This window comes from Lineus longissimus, chromosome 10 (genome assembly GCF_910592395.1).
Source record: "Lineus longissimus chromosome 10, tnLinLong1.2, whole genome shotgun sequence".
NCBI classification, from domain to species: domain Eukaryota; kingdom Metazoa; phylum Nemertea; class Pilidiophora; order Heteronemertea; family Lineidae; genus Lineus; species Lineus longissimus.
Genome location: NC_088317.1, coordinates 15994616 through 16015172, shown reverse-complemented (window position 1 = coordinate 16015172; position 20557 = coordinate 15994616). Strand labels below are relative to the sequence as shown.

At 42.6% G+C, this 20557-nt stretch overlaps 2 protein-coding genes and 1 non-coding gene across 9 annotated transcripts in view; 1 reads left to right on the top strand and 2 right to left on the bottom strand.

Moving 5' to 3' along the window:
• The window catches only part of LOC135494379 (uncharacterized), a 104654-nt gene that overhangs the window by 39205 nt on the left and 44892 nt on the right, over positions 1-20557 (bottom strand). The gene's annotated exons all lie outside the window — the stretch shown is intronic.
• On the bottom strand, positions 4719-4791 carry Trnak-cuu (transfer RNA lysine (anticodon CUU)). The gene has a single exon. It is a non-coding gene; the product is annotated as a tRNA-Lys (tRNA).
• Positions 6171-13937, top strand: LOC135495114 (uncharacterized). 7 transcript variants are annotated; one of them, XR_010448514.1, is made up of 4 exons: positions 7790-7809; positions 8109-9544; positions 11102-12419; positions 13060-13263. XR_010448514.1 is itself a non-coding variant. In XM_064783539.1 (4 exons), exons 2-3 carry the CDS (start codon positions 9290-9292, stop codon positions 12137-12139), a joined length of 1293 nt encoding a protein of 430 aa, XP_064639609.1. In that variant the 5' UTR covers positions 7790-7809; positions 8109-9289; the 3' UTR covers positions 13871-13937. The 7 variants fall into 7 exon arrangements, 4 of the variants coding, with proteins under 4 accessions (XP_064639608.1, XP_064639606.1, XP_064639609.1 ...); XM_064783539.1 differs by lacking the exon at positions 13060-13263 and adding an exon at positions 13871-13937 and having other exon boundaries at positions 11102-12139; XM_064783538.1 differs by lacking the exon at positions 7790-7809 and adding an exon at positions 6171-6419 and having other exon boundaries at positions 8499-9544; positions 11102-13263.

Here is a 20557-nt window from a genome sequence, read left to right as displayed (position 1 = left end):
GCACAGAACCGTGATTACTAAAGCTCCACCATATTACATATCCTAAACTAAATTACTTGAGATGTAAGTATCGTCCAAACGCTATTAACTGAAATTATGAGTCCATATAATGATATATGAGTCTATGTTGTGTAACAACTGTTACGATTGTCTATGAGAGGAGTCTATATAATGACTGTTAATCATGTTAATGATTGTTTATGAGTACTGTTCGCTCAGATCATATCGCTACAAGTCTAGCCTTTCCGGCTTTCTCCGGGCTCTGTTCGAACGGCGCAACACAGGTTTTACAGGGGTCGGCGGTGACCCTCCTGGTTCAGAGTTCTCTACGGGTGGGGTTAATTGCAAGTCCAATTGTTGATTCTCTGGTTCAGCAGCGGGTGTGAACTCAGGTTTATCATTTTCCGGTTCATTTATTTCCACCGAAGGTTGCAATTGTTCATTGTCACTGGGGTCATAGTTGACCAACTTCTTGAAGAATGATGAATTTCTGGTCACCTCGCGACCATCACCAGCGGCAGTTACCATTGTTCCTTTCTTGTGTGTCACCGTCATTGGTGTGATTTCGTATGGAGTGTCACTCCTTTTCGCAGTGAATGGTCTTTTGACCAGGACTGCATCGCCAACTTTGAGCTCACTTGGTCTGACATAAGCTTTCTTATCAGCGTGTGCTTTGATTTTTGATTTTTGCTCAGAGTCGTGCTTCCGGATGATTTCTGCGATGGGGTCCACGTTTGGCAATTGTGGTAACTTATTGTTTATAGCGCGTTTTAACAACAGGGTCGCAGGTGGAACGCCGGTAGTTGAGTGCGGCGATGTTCTGTAGTTGCGGAGGAAAGTTTGCAGGTCTTTTTTCCAAGGGACCCCTGATGCTTTTGCAACTTTCACTTCTTTCTTCATGGTTTCTACGAACCTCTCCACTTCCCCGTTAGCTCTTGGCCACAGCGGGGTGACCTTGCGGTGATGAAAGCCCATGATATTGGAGAAACGCGCAAATTCTTCGCCGTTAAATGGGGGTCCATTGTCCGATTTAACTGTGTCTGGAATTCCGAATGTCGCAAAGACTTTGTCTAATTTTGGTATGATTGCTTGGGCTGAGGTGCTTGACACTGGTTCAACGAAAGGAAAACGCGAGTAATCGTCGATGAGTAGGAGCACTGTCTCACCATTGACGTGTGCGAAATCGACGCTTGTGTCTTCAAACGGTTTGCTTGGTAGAGTAGTCATTTTCAACGGTTCCTTTGAACTGACTGGGGTTGCGATTTGACACGGCAAGCATGATATCATTTTGTTTTCCACCATTTTGTCCATGAGTGGGAACCAGACCTTTTCTCTGAGAAAGGCCTTAGTTTTGACGATACCTAAGTGACCTTCATGCGCGATGTCAACGGTTTGTTCCTGGAGCGCGGTGGGTATTACAATGCGGTTCGATTTGAGGACAACTTTTCCTGTGGTGGTAAGCTGGTCTTTGATCTTTTCATACCTCGCAATGTCCGCTAGAGACACATTTGGTGGGGTCTTGTGCCAGATTCCAGTCCTCATTGCTGACATCACGGCCTGCAGCACTGCGTCATTTGCGGTTGCGGTTTCAACTTGGGACAATGTCATTGCTTTGGGTACGGCATTCTTTGCTACGAACGCAATGTATTCATTCGTCTCGTTATCGTCCAAATCTTTATCCGCTGGATGATTAATGGGGTGCCTTGACGCATAGTCGGCGGGGTTGTCTTTTCCTGGTTGATATTCAACTTTGAATCGATATCTCTGCAGCTCCATGAGCCATCGCTCGATTCTTGCAGACGGTTTTGAGGATGAATTGTTAAAGAGTGTCACTAATGGTTGGTGATCCGTGACGATTTTGAAGTCTGACCCATACACATACAGGTGGAAGCGTTTGATTGCCCAATATATCGAGAGGGCTTCGCGATCGATCTGGGGGTAGCGTGCTTCGGTTGGCGTGAGCGGGTAGCTCGCGTAATGCAGTGGTGTGATGGACTGGTCTTTTTCGATTTGGGTGAGCACGGCGCCGAGTCCTACTGGGCTAGCGTCCGTGTGGATGACGGTTGGTTTCTTGGCGTCAAAGTATCCTAGTGTGGTTTTTGATGATAGAGCTGCCTTCAAGCTCAGCAACGCATTGTTTTCTTCCTCATCCTACCTCCATTCCTGGTCTTTGCAGGTGAGACGTCGCAACGGTCTTGTGATGATTGCAAAGTCCTTGATGAACCGGGCACAAAATGCGGCAGAGCTGAGGAGGCTGCGCACTTCTGTGACGTTAGTTGGTATTGCGATAGCTTGAAGGTCAGCAACTTTCTTTGGATCTGGTGAAATTCCATCACCACTGAACTTATGACCAAAGAAGATCATTTCAGGCACACGAAATGCGCATTTTGGTAGGTTGATAGTGAGATTATTATCTGACAGGCGTTGCAGCACTTGTTGTAGGCGGTCGTCATGCTGTTTGGTGTTTGTTCCACCAATGTATATGTCATCGCTGATGTTCCTGACACCCGGTATGCCACGTATGACATCACTTATTTTCTTTTGAAATATTTCTGCTGAGCAAGACATGCCAAAATTGAGTCTCTTGTATCGAAATAGTCCAATATGGGTAGAGAATGTTGTGAGATGGCGCGATTCAGGGTGGAGTAAAATTTGATGATAGCCTTGTTTCAAGTCCAATTTGCTGAATACCTGACACCCATTTAGGTCGGACACAATGTCATCGATGGTTGGAATTATGTGGCGTTCGCGGATGATCGCCTGATTCACGGCGCGCATATCGACACACATTCTTATTTTATCTGGATTACGCGGTTTCGGTACAACCACTATTGGAGATATCCAAGGGGTCGGCCCCTCGGATGGCTCAATTATGTCAGATTTTTCCAACTCCCGGATTTTTGCTTCAACTTTCTGTCGCCCGTGGAATGGTATTCGCCGATGTGGTTGCGCAATAGGTCGAACTGATTCGTCAACGTGTATCTTAACTGGGTCCCCTTTGCAAGCTCCCATGCCATCGACCACGTTTGGGACATCCTTGACAAACTCCGGTATTGAAGGTTTAGCTCCAGTGGGGTTTTCAAGGTTATTAGCCACCTGGATCAGACGCAATTTTTGGGAGGTTTTCCAACTCAGCAATGAGCCACTCGGTCCGGATACAACATAGAATGTTTCCTTTAATGAGCAGTGGTGGCTATGTACATCGGCTTCGAATTTGCCTTTGATCTCGAGCGGTTTTGCGGACATATACGGATAAATTTTGGATTTCGAAGGTGCGAGCGGAGGTCTTTCCTTGAGGCGATGGTAATCCTCACTATTCAGAATATTTACGGTTGCCTCTGAGTCGGCCATGATGGAGGTCCTAGTGTTTCCGATAGTAACGCTAAAAACCGGTTTCTCAGATAATGCAGATCCCGTTCCACCAAGTCGAAAGATGTATCCGTCTCCGTCTTCATCGCTTGGGATATGGGAAATTGATGAGGCTAACCCCTGAGGCTGATCAGTGGTATCCTCTAAGGCTCTTGCATTGTGGTGATGCTGTCGACCTTTGGGCCTTTGGTGGCTGCGATTCTGGTTTGGTCGAGGTCGCGATCCATAATTTGAGGAGCTGCGGCAAACCTTGGCAAAATGGTTTAGTTTGCCACATTTTGTGCACTCTTTTCCTTTGGCTGGGCACTCCTTTTGGTGGGGATATGGGCCACCGCACAATCCACAGGTGTTGTTGCGCGGATTTGGTTTTTTGTCGTGTTGCGCCAGTGGTGGTTTCCATTTTGATTTAGAGTACAGAGCATTTGCTTTGTGGCTTTCCATTACAGATGTGTGATCATCGGCCATTTCCATGGCCCTGGCTGCCTTTAGGAGGTTCTCCAGGTTGAGGCTTTGTTCGATGCATTTCCTGCGTAGGCGGTTGTTGTGGGTTCCTTGGATGATCTGGCGCTTATTCTCCAAGTTTTGGTCAGCGAAATCCCATTTTTTCGCAAGGATGGTGAGCCTGGTGTGGAATTCTGCGACGGATTCGCCGGATTGTTGGGTTTCTTTCCGGAATGAGTACACTAAATGATCGACTGACTTCTGAGGTTCGAAGTGGTCCTTTAGAGCTTTGACAGCACATAGATAGGCATCTACACGGTCTGCTACATCAGCATCAACAGTAGGTACAGTCAGCGTATCGAACACATCATGCGTGGATTCTCCTACGTAATGTAGCAGCATGGCCTTTTGGCGGGCTGGGGTATCAATTCCCATGGCTGTGAACATATTTGACAAACGTTTCACATATTTGTCAAACCGGATGGGGGCTGTCTCCCTTGGTTGGAGATCAAACTCAGGGAACTGAGGTAATACAGTTGCCATTGTGCCTGGTCAGGATGGTCTTCAAAGATTCTGATTAATCTCTGAAGTCTTTCACAGGTTGTGAAAAATGTGGTGATTAAAATGTTTTTAGGTACTTGCATCCCATCCTCGTCGCCATTTGTGAAGTAGATGGCCGATATTAAAGAAGATATTTGTGAATTTATAGCTCCATTTATTCAGCATGGCAACATGGTAAATGTCAATACACAAGAAGGCCTCTAGTTCCTGTTCCTGTTGTAGTCGTTTTTACACTAGACCAATACTAGGTTGTGGTTGTTGTCACAATGTAAACTAAAACATCACACAAGTAAATGTACATGACGGTACAAAAGGGTTAAACGAATGAAATCGTAGCAAAAGAAGTACGCCCAACGTGGGGCTCGAACCCACGACCCTGGGATTAAGAGTCCCATGCTCTACCGACTGAGCTAGCCGGGCTGTCATACCAGATAGGCAGAGACCGATCAAATTAAATGAAATAAAATGGTTGTTAATAGGCCATTAAAGCCAACAGGTGGTAAATATCAATATCTAAAAAATATTTTTACAGTCTGACCTAAAGCTATTGACAATGATTACTGTAGCGATGTAAAGTACCCACATATGCCGAGGTGTATCGAAATGTATTTCAATTCATGAGATGATTACGAGATGACGGTACTAAAGTGAAGGTATCATGGTGTGTAAAGCAAAATATTTAACTACGGTTGCACAAAATCATTTGGTGGTACCAGGCAGTTCAAGGGGTTTCATTGGTTTTTAAAGTACCAAGACCAGGTAGGCGGTGACTAAAAATTTTATATTTTGCATTTTGGCCCGCAAAGTAAGAAGCTGCCCCCCCCCCTCACCACCCTCCCCCAAGATAGGAGGCTACAAACAGCTGGTTGCCTGCCGCACGTACATGACCTTTATTTACGCTTGCCAGTTTTGGCATATCGACCACCATGAGAGCTGATTCGTGGGGTTGGTGTTGTGAAGATTGGCCCTGATAATCCCTTGATACAGAGAGACTGTAGAAAATGAGAATTTAGGCCTAAGTGCGAGAGGGCTTTGTTTTGATTGGCTAGGCCTGAATTCTTTTAAAGCCCGCAGCACACTAGCCGCCAACTTTGGCGACAAGATGCGTTCCTCTCGACGCCGAAGTTGGCGGCCAGTGGATCCCGGTCAGAGCACACCTGCCCAGAATCAGCGTCCAGTAGCGTCTTTTCCGCCACTTTAGGCTGCCATTTTGAAATCATGTAACATCAAGACGCATACTGATTGGCCATAGCCTCGCCGCCGACGCCAATTCAGGCGGCAATCCGTAGCACACTTGGCTTCTTCTTGCGTTCAAACGCGGCGACACGCGTCAAAAATCAAACATGTTAGATATTTGGCGTTTAGTTGCGGCAAGTGGCGGCAGGTCGCGTTCGCCGACGCCGTTCGTCGCAGACTAGGGATTTTTCAGGCGTTCAGGACTCTTGCGGCAAAAAACGCTTGTGAACGCCGAAGTTGGCGGCTAGTGTGCTACGGCCTTAACTGCGGAGGTAATGTACTTTTGCCTCTCTCACAATTATAGCCATTCTCCTTTTGGACGTTGTCAAAATTTATGGTTATAATCAATAATGTGATTTAAAAAAGTTTTAATACATGGAAACACTCGAAACCATTGTATTATTGTATCGATCTATGATTATGGCCAATCAATACCAATATTTATTCAGATCGAATAAGATATGAACACAATGTATTTTGAAACAATGAATACCTGTTATTGTGAGTTAATAAATGCAGGGCCTAAACTGAATAGGTCATTTGTTGCCGTTTTCATGTATCAATTCAATGAAAGAAACGTTTTACGAAACGATTGTATCAATATCTCTATCATTCAGTTTAATTTCTTATTGTTACGATTGCCTGAAGCTACTGCATGGTTAGTGTTGGCTTCAAACGTCCTTGATAGCGGTACTAAAGGCCTCAACAACAGTCCGCTTTTCTTTGATATGTTCCAAATCTGTACGGAACAGTCTACATTCGTCATAATCAGGCAAGTTTCGTAACGTCGACGAAGAGCTACGGACAGCGAAGTAGGAAATATGTCATTCATGGAGGACAATATTGTTGAAAAATTCCCCGATTTCATTGTAATACACGATATTCGCCATATCCATCATGTTGGCTAATCATACCGCGATATTATGACTGATCTGTCCTTCAGATTTCAGAGCATTTGGGCTGACACTCACAGTAAAACTTTTGTGATTAAAAATGTCCAACCTTTTAAAAAAATTCCAATGCATTTTCAGCTGTGAATCCGTTTTTTGGCGTTCGGGGGCGGGGGGCAGACAGGGACAAGAAATCTACCCCAGTATCCCGGTCTTTTAGTTTTGTGTGCCACATCAGGGTTGGTGATGTGCAAATAGAAAGCCGGTCCTGTTTCTGGCTGCAGACTGGGCCTTAGTTCTTTGAATCCGTCCAATCCTTTGCTCGACGTGGCCTGGGTCTGAGTAGCAGTCGGCCATATTTCAAACTCCGCCCTGACAACGATCACGAAAGATTATCTGCCATTTTAGGTGGCGTAATAAACTTCTGAAGTGTTGTGAGTAGGCGCGCGATTCTGTTCGTGCGGGCGTCAGTGATGGGAGTGGTCGGAGCTTACGGCGTACTGAGAAAAACAGTCGACGACTTGTCGCTGAAATGTGTCGGTGAATTGATTGGTCCATTGACGCCGGTATTGGTGTCGGTTGCGATGTCGCGACGATTGCAACTACGCCAATATCCGCGCTGAGACTATTTTTGATGGAAACGAAATAAAGATGAAAACTTACAATAGATACTTCGCGGGGTTCACACATATCGTTTTATAAATCATTAATTTCACTTTTGGCACTTCTAGATAAATAAACAAGTCGGATTAAACATCTAGGCGTTTCAAAAGTTGTTGACGGCATGAGGAACCCCGCGGATGGGGCGGCCCATACACGTCAGAACGGCGAGAAACACACGATGATAGGGTTACGACTTTTCGTGTCAAGTTACTCAGTCGACGTACCATATATGGCCGCATGCATATATATGGCATACACCTTTGCGACTCATAGGATCAGTATAATTACCTTTTGATGTTGTACTTATATCGTAGATTTCGGCTCATTGATTTCGTTTTATTTTTCTCTCGAGTTCAGCTTTTGGAGTCGATCTTGTTAACGAACAAAAATCCAAACCAACTCCGAAGCCATCCCTAACATGTTGTCTTGCTTTGGCACCTTAAGTTTATTTTATGAAGACGTTGTTTTTGTACGAATATGATTAGTTGTGCCAACATTCTTGCCATTAGTTATATCGTCGGATTTACATTTCATTTTGTCTTTTACCGAAAAAACTTTCGGGATTGCATATTTTTCCCGCCAAAAAACTAACCTTTTTTAGGTTTTCTCACCTACTCTCAGATGCTATCACGCAGACGTCAAGGAGCTGGTACATATATCGTCATCACACTTTGAGCCAAATTATTCTTATGCCATTTTAAGGCAGCTACAGGAAATCTTCGCATGCAAAGGGCTCCTATCACTATTCGCCACTTTCCTCAAGCAGAAATCATGTAGGATTTCCTGTCAGGTGACAGGCTTTGACCAATCAGAGCCCCCGTATGTGATCACGGCCGTGCTCTCTGTGCGAAACAAGCATGGTTGCTCTCTTCTGATTGGCCAAAACCTGTCAGGAAGTCCCGAATTGCTGCTTGAGGAAAGTGGTGAATGATTATGTCGCCCTTTTAGTGTTCAAAGAAAAGTGAGGGGGTCTTTTTGCGACGAGGAATAAGCCGAAATCATAGTGTCTATCACTGTCAATCGCAAACTTCAGGATACACACAAGCAAGTTTTCGGGACTTCAGTGTAATAGACAGGTTTTGCAAATCTTTGGAAGAGCTACGAACGACGCAGTACATAAATACATTTTATTGAAGATTAGAAAATGTATTTGGCGGGCCCGGCTTACCAAACAACCGTTTATTCCTGCATGAGGTGGACAGCCGAACTCATTCATACTTTCCAGGGAGTCTTTATCGTTAATGACAACGGGATCATCACTAATGAAGGTAGAGCGAAGGACTTAAGCAATATATCCAAAGTATTTATTTCGCTGATCAGTCACATTTTACATTCCAGCTTGCCGAACTTGGTTGATTTTCGGTGCTGTTCGGCAAACGGCTAGCCAAACACGACAAAACATGATGCTAGTTCGGTGAGCGACTCGCCAAATATCCGCAGCCCAAAGATATCCCAGATTTCTCCTCCAACTAAGTATAAAGGAGTGATTTGGTGTCATTGATGAATCAGCACAGGACTATGATTGATTACATCAAAGATCTTCGTACCTCTTCGTTCGTATGGATCGCGAACATGTCTATTGTGACGGGATACGATCAGATCGAAATCGCTTGTCGAAAGATGGGAGATGCATCTTTCACGAGGCGTCGGTCTGATAGCTCCCTCTCCACCATGTACCATCGGACCCATTTGAGCGAGAGTGGCCGAAACCCAGTCGACAACTTGGTTTTCTACCTGTCGGAAGTTCTCAAGCTCGAAATCGTCTCTTATCTATGAGACATCATATCATGTCATAGGAGTAGATATAGAAAGATCAATGGGACGTTATATTTGTACAGTGTGGTGCACATCCTTATACATATGTACATGTACACTATCTCTTATTTATTCGTAAAAACAACTTATGTATTTGGTGGTCTCAATGCACCGACTGTGAAATAGTAAAAAAAAGAAGGTGTAGTGAAACTAAACATTACATCGGATTTATAGAAAGGATGCTATACATCCGTGCCATAGTTGTTCGAGTTTTAAAATTGTTTGGGTTCATATGACTTGAGGAAAATCGTGTATTATTCAAAACTCAATCGCAACCTTAGCTGCGAGACTACTACATTCGACCACGATCCAAGATGGCAAATTTGAACCACGTGACCTTCTCAAAACTCGCAGACGATTTTGCCTTCGTCGATCCAGAACCGGACTTCGGTTCGCAGTCAGCAATTTCTGGTATTCTGTGTGCCTTGTTGTGTATTTTCCAAGACGAGTGCCTGTTGGTTAGTGCAATTCGGAATGAGAACTTGTGCCAGTGGAGTCGCAAAGGAGGGGCTTGTGTTCGAAATACGGATGTTTTTCGATTGAGCATGTCACGAATTTATGAGAAAAAAGTATGTAATAAATGATTTGTGACATGTCAGGTCGAAATCCAGATAGGATTCTAAATCAAGATTTTATTCCGGCACTATCCAAACCTACTGTGCACAATACATGCTGACATAAAACAGGCCGGACGCGAACCCCACCGTACGGAGAAACAATACACTACCTGCGGCAACGCGCTCGTGATAAGGTCAAGTGGCCGAGGAGAAACACAAATGACTGATTGTGGCTGCGGGATGTCATGGACTACCGTAGCTGCAGCATAAAGTTTACTATTATTATCATTCCGCCTCGCTTATTTAAAGATTCTTATAGTTAAAATTGCAACTAAGAATATTCAAAGTATCTTGTATTAAGCTCGCACGCGTTCATGTATACATGAAACCAGAGTCTTTGAAATAAAAGAAAGATTCTGACGAAACTGAGTATGATCGTTTCAGTCTAAGCGTCTTATTGGGTTCTTTGACCTGAGATGTCTTGTGAACCATCCGCGCAGTCATTTAGAGGGGTACAGTTGGCCACACGTAAAAGCGAAACTTACTTAATAGTACTTGGCGTTCATTCGTTAGAAAACTAAGCAACGTGGACCGGCTCACGGTCAATTCAGAAGTATCAGCTCGGTAGTTCTCTATTCACTTTGTTCACTCATTTTGAAAGCAAAAACTGACCCCCAAGTGGCCTCTTGATTAGCTCATGTGTTAATGAGCGCTCCAAGAATATCAGAACATGACATCTTTATCGGAAGATACGACCAAAACTGACGCCAAAGTCAGCTTTCGGAAATTACCGTGCTTAAACTTTAACAACTTACTGTAACCAACATGACCAGACCTGTCGACCCTGTTGAAAGTTGTTAAGGCCTCGGTGCGAGCGGGCTTTGTTTAAAGACCGTGTTAATAATAGACCGTGTATTGGGCTAGGCCTGAATTTTTTTAGGAAGTGACTATTTGGCAAGCCCGGCTCACCAAACCGCCTTTTTTCTGCCCTAGATGGAGAGCCGAACTCATGCATATTCAACCATCCAGGAGCTCATTATCATTCGTGGCAACACGGTCAGAAACACTGGAGTTACAGTGAAACGCCGTTAGAAATGCACACTAATGCATTTAACATGCTTATCAGTTAATACTTCTTCATGGATTATTGACCAAAACCCGAGTTTAGTAACAGAAATTGAATCGAGAGCGTGAAGTCGGCCATTGTTAAATATGCGCATATAAATTCGAATATGACGTCACTGCTCTCTGATTGGCCAACATGTTGTAACCTCTCCGGCTCGCCAAAGAGGGTAGTATTTTTGCCCTGTTTGGCAAGCCCGGCTTGCCGAACAGGGTGGCTTTTTAGTGCTGTTTGGCAAGCGCCTCTCCAAACAGGACAAAAAAAGATGCCTGTTCGGCGAGCGGCTTGCCAAATAGACTCGGCCATTTTTTTAACTGCCGGGGAAGGTGCTAACAACATAATGAAGTCTTGGGCGAGGTAAGGAGAAGAAACGTATGAGACTTGGTTTTGTGAAGCCGGTGCGGAAATTTTGGCTTTTACAATTTCTTTTCCTATTTTCAATCCAGGTAAAGCATGTCGTAAAGTTTACATTAGTCAGGAAATCTAGGGTGATTCCGCCAGTGATAAGCAGGCTAAACTCAGGGTCACAGTCTGTGTATATGTATATGTGTACGCAGAATTATATTCTTGTATTAAATTCTTTTATCATAAAATCTGCTGCTACGTTTAACATTTTAGTGTATAGGTACAATAAAAATAATGAGGCGTTTATAAAAGCGTATGATACAACGACAAACAAGAATGGTGGCACTAGTATTTTGGGCCAATTTTTCCAAAATTATTTGTTGGCGGTCCGAATGAAGACGTCCACTCTACTGCTGTATGACGTCGTGCGAGGTTATTTTGGCGGAAAGATTGACATTCCAGCGCAAGACAGATGCCGACGTTTGGTGGATATACGATCGATGATGTTCAACTTTGGAAACGGGGATCAAAATGCCGCTGTTTGCTGCAGGAGTACAATAATTCGAAAAATGTCCATTACAGTCTATGATGTAAAGGTTACTTCACACCGGGGAAAAGTTTGGGTTAAATTTGTATCTCCGAAATTGATGAGGCCTAACGGTAGACAAACGCGGAAGACTGTCATGAAAATGGATTTAAAGTTTATCCTGGATGCTGATATTTTGCTTATGATCAGTTATAAAGAAAAACATATTGATGTTTTTCATTTTCGGCAGTCAAATGGATACAAACCCGAGAGAAACAATATCAAGCCACCTATGGCAAGTGTTGCTCTGATTGGTAACTCCAAATTCGGATCTACTTTACTTGTTCACCACAATAATCTAATAGGTTTATTTGAGATATTTTGTCGATTTAAAGATAGCATCAGTAAGAAGAAATATGAAGCAATGCTAAAACGGGTCAATCCTGTTCTTACGTTTAAAATGAAAGTCAAAGGCAAAAACATAGAATTGATCATGGGGATGAATATGAATCGAAATCTCGTGTTTTTGGATGCAGAATATGATAAAAGACAAAAACATGGCCAAATGAATCAAATTGTGAGGACAGTCTTGATATACAGGGAAATTCCATAGGTACAGATCTTAGTCGGTTTGTAAAGCAGCATGCATGAGTTGAAAAATATGATACGGGAGGCACCCTTGAAGATATCATTTGCTGTTATATTGTCTCTTCATGTTTTGCAGAACCTAAACTTCAAAAGGTTTCCATTTAACCACTTCACCACTGTAGCCTGAAATTTCGGTCCGACGTCAGGGAGGATACCGCGGTGACGTCACGGCTTTTCCAAGATGGCGCTGCATATTGTAAACAAACTCGATCCACGGCCAAGGGAAAATCAAGTCATCAAACAAAGTTAGATTTTTCGCATCAAATCAGAGTTATTAGTACTTTTCTGCTATGAAATAAGTCTTCAGACAACAAGTTATCATTTGAATAATGAAAAGTGCTGTTTTGATGGGGAAAAATAGGGTTTTTAAAGCCAAATAGCCGGGCACCGATCTTCCAAAATTAGCGATGGTTTCAAAACAGTCTTCCAGATATGGGGCAATCTCTTCATTATCATAATGGGATTTGGAGGCATGTTTACAGATTTTACAAGTTCGAGACATGTAGGACCTAAAACTCGCATAGATCCCCATAGATCCCCTCTATTTGTCTGTAAGATCATGCATTTTCGGACACTAGAACGAAATCTTCCTGCGGATATCGCGGTTTCGGTGATGATTTAAGGAGAAATTGACTGTTCTTAGAGTTGTATGGGACAGAAATGAGTTCATACTTCATGAATACATGAATATATTATGATATGGGCGGGCTTCTAAGTCAAAACAATAATAAACTCAACTGCATCTCTACCGTGTATCGCATAGTGCATTGCCTAGTGTATTTCGTAGTGTATTTTAGCGGAGACATTATTTCCGCACTTTGGCCACGCTAAACGTCTTTTTTATTCGTGGAAGTTAATCTGCTCTGTAAATTTTATTTTACACAGGAAGAATCCATACTAGGTATTGCAATATTTCATGTCTATTGGTGATTTTGTGTACAGGAGCGCACCAGACAGTGGGACGTGGAGATGTGTTCAGTGCTGGTGCTGTCAGTAGACTGAATCTGTTTGGCCATAGCGATCACTAATATGGGATGTGATCACGTGATATGACGTCACCGCGGTATCCTCCTTGGTCCGACGTGCAAATAGACTGGAATTTTTATCTGATGACGTCATGGCGCAATGAAATACGATGCAAAAAAATTCAAATTTCAAAATTCAAATATGTTTTATTACTACCTTAAAATTATATATTTATCGGTTATAAACAGTAACTAAGTAACTAAATATGCAAGGATTATAACAAATTGATATAAAATTATAAAAGTACAAAAGGTGTGAAGAAGGAGAAATCAGTCATCCTGTAAAGCCTTCATCTTGAGATCGAGAGCTTTTTTACAGAAACTACTCACAGACTGAATGATTTCACCTTCTGCATTCATTCAATAAAGGAATAGGTTTTCATCTTTTCAACTTAAATGCGAGGAAAGAGGCTTGAAAATAAAGAGTTTCGAAAGTCCTCATAAAGCGGATAGTGAAGAATAAAATGTAGGCCTACACGTCATTACGTTATTGTATTTCAAATCATATTGTTTAAACTGCATTTATTTTCACTTTGATTATAGTATTGATTAGTATTGATTAGTATTGATAACAAAATGTAGCTTTCATTGTTATTGAAAATCACTATTACAATTATTGTCGACGTGTGTGAAACAAAATATAATGTTGATACTTCGATATGATATAATAGGCCGTGCGGTCATGATATTTAGATGCTATCTGGCTGATACGGGTTCTCTGGCCGTGACACCGCAGGACACCGGGACGGCTATGTTTATATGATAACATCTCACCAGTGTACGGTACTAATTGTCAATCTCTGTTGAGACCCACCCATGGTATCCTTCCTGCATCGATCCTCAAGGCATGTTAAACATTGGAATACGATCCATCTAGAAGGTGTCCGTATTGGTCCTACTGTCATACCTGTACACGAATCGGGCAGTGTGGTTATCCTGATTCGCCGAAATATCGTGCATATAAATCTGCGTTGACAAAGAGTATGGAAAAATGTTAATTCTTCGAATGATACGGCGGTGCTCCAAGCTCAGAGGTCTAAAGCGTTATGGATTTCCCCTTACTACCTTGGAAGGTAATTTTTTGGTTAAATATTTCATAAAATAGTTATATAAAGAACCCATGCAATGCCGAGAACAGTGCAGCGTCTGGTATGTCAGTGGGGACCATATCGTTAAAAGGGTACGCCGTTCGTAATTACTGGTGTGTGTCCAGGACAATAGAAATGCAGTTATACACAATGCCCAAGTGGAGCTATAATGCATAAAAATTAGCTGACACTTGGTATTCGTAGTATTTGTGTTTCCGTCGACACAACGGCATTCCTGAAATTCACTTATAGTCCGTACTGACGCAATTGGAAGTTTTCAAATTCATTTTCAAATTTATATTATTTCACGAACAGTGCTAAAGGCTTATGTACAGGGCAGTACGGAATTCACATTACTACTGTGGGGAGCATTAGTTAGGAAAATAGTACACAAAATGGCTAAAAAGGCCGGGCGCCGGGTCTAGAGGAGTACAATGTACAGTGGAACCTCCCTTAGCGGACACCTCTCTATTAAGGACACTGGTCTTAATCCCAAAGCGGTTGTGTCTATTGACCTCTATAATCAGGACACCTCTCTATTAAGGACAACACTTGTCAGTCCCGAGGGTGTCCTTAATAGAGAGGTTCTACTGTATATGATCAGGTGCTGTCCCTTTGCAAAATTGCCAACATGGATAAAGGATTGAGGCAAACACCATGATAGATGCGAGTTTGCAGAAACCGAATTAACCATTCCCAGATTTCAAAATGGTAAATTCGAGAATTGTAACGCTTCTCAAGGTGGCAGAGAATTATGCTTTATATAAACCGAATCAAGAGATGCAGAACACACCTTCGCGTCTAACGTGTGTGTTCTTCTGCACTTTTATTAAAGGGTGTTTGATAATCAACACTTATATGGTACATGGTAGCTTTGTGTGCCAGTTGAGTCATAATAGGGGTTTCTGTGTAAATAAAGAAGAATACGTGTTTTTTAAAAATCAAAATCATAAATTTCCTTTCCATTAGAAGAAAACGATGACGACGTTTCAGTTTAGGAGCCTAAGTTTTGTGGTCCCAATGGCCAAGTTAACCCTGGCTGAAATGTCGATTCACCGGTCACAAATGGTCGAAAATGACCCCCAAAACTTCAGACCCCCAACCTGGTAATTATCACGGTCAGCCCACAACAAAATTTCTATGGTTTGAAGATCTAACCCCGGGCTGTATTATCTGCCGGAAATTGATTTTCATCGGCACGTCTGGGAAAAATCTATTGGGCGCTAAACTTGACCAATTCAACTTTTTAATGCATTAGCAATTTGATAATAAATGTAGTGTGTACCCGTAACCGCTTGAGGTCTTGACTTAAAACTTTGTTTACAAATTCACACCAAATTTCGTTTCAAAACTATTCTTTGTTTGGCAACATGGGGCGTAATGGAAAAAAACATGAAACAGACGATACGGCCCGTAGTTTTGTTGATACGAATCGTATCCTGTGTGGCCGTTACAAGCCGTTGTCTGAATATGATGTGAACCTGTTTACCGTTCAATGCTGCTCCCTGTGACGCTGTACCCGCAAATGTTCAATGAAAAAAATGCTGACAATGACTTACACGGCTTGTTCGCATCGTAAACATAGTGGTACCCGGGTTAACTGTCTGCGTTTGGCCTAATTTTACAACGATTACTCCCCATGTAACCACGCGCCAGGATGGACAGGCTGTGTATTATGAATAGGAAAAGTCACCTAGGGACCGTTGCGTAGAATACTTTTTTGGCGAAATATTGCGCAAAGTCCAGTAAGCCTGCACATATCACTCTACAAGCCTGCTGGCCTCGAGGGGCGCAGCTAGTGAGGCTGATGATGGCCGATGAGAGATGAAAGGGTAAAAACATGGACTAAAACTCACCATGGTAAAAATCCCATCACCAGGTTTAAACTGGGGAAAGGGAATCCCCAAAAGTGCAATGCACAGCGTAAAATTCATGCTCGAGATTTCTACCCTAGTTTATTGTAGACAACCAAGGCCTATACACGGTCACAATGTACACTGTGATAAAAAGTCAAAAGTCAAAAAGCCTCTAAGATTTCTAATAGAAATACTTCATTCTCTCTCAAACTGAGTTATTCGCATCAACTCTAGACAGTGTGAGATTTGAGGATCAATGTCAGACCAGTCCGTTTATCATTCATTAGCTCATTGAGACATGTAGGCCTCCTCCACAAAAGTGCAAAACGAAACGGCTAGGCTCAGCGTCAATTATAAAGGGAGCTAAAAGCTTAATGCTAGCTGCTCCCAACAATCTAACCTTGCTATGACGAACTATTTGGGATCCAGGCAAAACGTTCGTCATAGCTAGGGAGGGTGCATGCATGTACAAGTACACGCAGCAATAAAAGTCCGACGTGTTCATGTCATGACGTCGGACAATCACGTGTTCTGTGACTCAGCAATAGAAGTATAGATGGCAATGTAGTAGCTCAATGATTATCGTGACGTAGACCGACAACCCATCCATGGACATTGCCGTCGAAGGATGACGTTCTATTCGGCAAGGAAAGCGTACACAATACAACATCAATGTAATCCGATGGCAAACATCGCCATACTTTTATTGCTTGCGCGAGTGGACAGACTTCAGAATTATGCCACGGCATAAATCGGAATTGTGGTGCACCATAAATCGACCACTCAAAACATCGGATCTCGTGAATTATGCCGCGGCATAAATAGGAAGTGTGGACGGAAATGACATTTATGGAGGACGGCAGTAAATCGGAATTGTGGTGCACCATAAATCAACCAATCAAAACATCGGATCTCGTGAATTATACCGCAGCATAAATAGGAATTGTGGACGGAAGTGCGATTTATGCCGCACCAAAAATAAACGATTGCCACCTTCTGATTGGTCTAATTATGCCACACCACAAATCCTATTTATGCCGTGGCACAATTCTGAATTTTGTCCACTCGCGCCAGCCATATACGTTCAGTGCGGGACACCCTAAACTAAGACCCAAGAGCCAAGAGCCGATATTCTGTTTTAGAGCCAAGTGTCGCCAGGAAAGCCACGAGCAAAGGGAAAATATAGGCAAATGAATATAATTATTATCTTTGGGAGCCCGAGGCCCACAGGCGCTAATGAATAAAGTTTTTTTGTAACCGTTTATGACGTTGTAAGACATCGCCGCCTGGATGGGGGGTTGTCTACAGCCTGGATTTTTTATCGTACTATCGTTACGCCGTCTGTACAATACGGTGTACATTGTGCCTGCACTTCATACATTCTGTACAGTCACACGTGTTTGTCATCCGGGCCATCAAAAATGGATACGAATGGGAATGCCAGCTCCCAAAAAAATCGCCTGCGGCGTACTGGCGATTTTACGTTGAAAACAAGTAAGTTTTCGATAGCACCGTGTAGATGGCGCAGTGATAGACAAGTACGTACGCCTATCTGTGCTGTAAAAAAAGGTGATCCTGGCTCTTAGTTAAGGGTATCCCGTTCAGTGCCTTGGTCGATTCGAAAATAACCCAGTGCATACAATGTGATCGTTGCCAGGCCGCAGGTGACCCTTCAAACAGTTGTCATAAAAAAAGCTCGAAGCACGGGCATTACCTAGCAAGATACCCTACAGTCGCGGCTTGCGTCTGTCGGTCATCTTACTATTGTTAGGCATGTAAAAAGTGTATGTCTCATGTGTCTTCATGACGATGGACATGTATCGGTGACACGCGAGTGTATATGCACTAGTCGATCCGATCTAGAAAATTTATAAATTCAAGATTGGCAATCGACTTGGCATTGGCATTGGTCATCGATCGAAGAATTAGCGATTGACCATCGAAATATTGTTCTTTCAACACAAAACACAAAAAAGGAACCGCACAAGCGAGCAAAAACCATGAATCTAATAGCATTCCGCGATGATGAGGTCACTGCAGCTGCTGCCCTCTATTTCCCCATCGCTGAATTACAGGCAATGTCGGACAAACATGCGGTTTCGTAATGGATTCAGGCTTTCTAACTAGGGCAGTTAGATTCAATCTGGCACATGTCCGAGTGTTGGAAATACTACATAATTGTTCTGAATATTTCTCTCTCTGACTCTATGGTATCATTCATGCTAAAAACAATACAGGGTCAAAGATAATTGACTTTGAAATAAGCTCAAATGCGTAGAAATAAGTGTCGATGTCCGACTGTCACGTGACTAAAACGTCATCAATATCTTATGCAAATGCCCTTGTGAGCTATAAATAGTAACTTCGCGGAATGCTATTGCGCCAAATGTCGAAGGCAACAACCTTAGCACACATACATGCATACACTATCAAAAGAAAAAGTTCGAAGCAATCTTTGAGTTACTTATGTGTCATCTTTCATTATAGAGGAGACATTTAAAATTGCCAGGAAAACAGTCTCTCAATTCTCTCAGAAAACCTCGTAAAAACATTTTTCCAAATACACAGAAGAGTAATTTCCAGTACATGTACTAAGTATTTTATGTCCAGACGTGAACTTTTGCCCTCCATTTATTCTGGGTACCATTTTTACATTCGCTACTTGGCAACATGTATGAACTATTGTAGGTAATACGATTTTTGAACGATGTGTTCACCAGAAATGTCAATGCTGTGCCAGCTTTTACACAAAAGAATCCGAATGCAGTCATATATAACCTTAATCACGGATGGATTATGTGCATACTCTCTCCTGAGATCCCCATCGGAGGAAAAGAAACAGTTGTATACAAGTATAGTAAGTTCCCACCCGAATCGTATGCGATTGCCTATAATACAACATACATGGCGGGAGGACGATATACGAACATAATAGGAGATTGTATAGCCATAGAGGTGCACATCGAGAGGAACACTTATAAACGATTGCCCTATGACTTCACTAATGGCCGTTTTGTAGGAACATTTAATAATTCTTCGCAAGAGAAATGCCGAGATTGGCCTCCAGTTATGGAGTTTAGACAAGGGAAACGGAAGGCAGATGTTCATTGTTGAAGACACAACACGGGTTCATTACAGTTTATGATGCCGAAGTTTCACGCGGGGAGAATGTGCTTGTGAGCCTCGTCGCCGCGCTCTCGATCAATTATCACCGTAAATCAACGAAAAAGTCTCCAACTAATGCAGATTTAAAATTTGTCCTGGACAGGGATCTTTTACTGTTGATTAGCTTCAACGATAATCAGCTCGAAGTGTATCATTTTCAAGAGGCAATAAGATACAGGGCAGATCGCCCCAAACGCTAGTTATCTGTAAATAGAGTGATGCCTTTAGGTGGCAGTTCTAAATACGGTTATGCTTTAGTTCTGTATCATCTAAAAAATAGTAATAATATATGAATTATTTCGTAAATTCGACGGTTGTTTCCGTAAAAGGAAAGGGGGGCCTATCGTTAAAGGGAACTGAAACCGCCAAGCCAGTTCGTATGACCTCGTTTTCATTTCCCGCGTATCGGGTGATCAGAACGAGGCATGAATGAAACATGGCGCCTAGCTGTCAATCATTGAGTGACGTCACTACTATGGAATTTACTACGAAAACTCATGAATGAAAGATCGCATGACTCACGTGATTCTCACTAATAACAAATTGAACTGCGCATGCTCGGGCACTGGGGGCGGAACTACAAATCTGAACTCGAATAGGAAGTTGGAAGTTTGACTATCTCGGGCGGTGAAAGTCGAAAAGTTGAATAAATCGCTCGGCGGTTCCAGTTCCCTTTAAAATGGTTAAACCATCTCGGAGTTTTCCGTATAAAGTGAACTGTTTGATTATTTCCCGTGTTTTGGGTATGGACGTGTTTGGAAATCTGGTGTTTTTAGACATCGAGTATGGCAGAAAGCACCAACATGGCGAGCAGGATAAAGTTTTGAAGACAGTGCGAATATATAAAGAGAACGGTTAAGACATTAGGGAAGAAGATATACATTCATGTACATTAACCATATTTATGCGAAGGTTGAAAATACCAATAGGCGTAATATGTTTGTACAAGTACATTTCATTTAGTTTTCTTCTGTCTTTTCTACCTTGAAAAAGAGCAATCTTGACACCAGAGCGGCTGTTTCCTTCCTTACAATGCCTCTAGTATTAGTAAGTCGCCACCATCTTGAAAAGCAGTACCGCGGATATAGAAAGGAAAGAAGTCTTCCTTGTTATAATGAGGCTATCGCATCACCACTGAGCCCGCGAAAACGACTGCTGCCCTACGCTGCGTATATAGTTCTCCATAAAAATCACCTAAAAACACTCCGAAAAGTGTCAAGATTTATTTACAAAGATCTTATTTTTTATT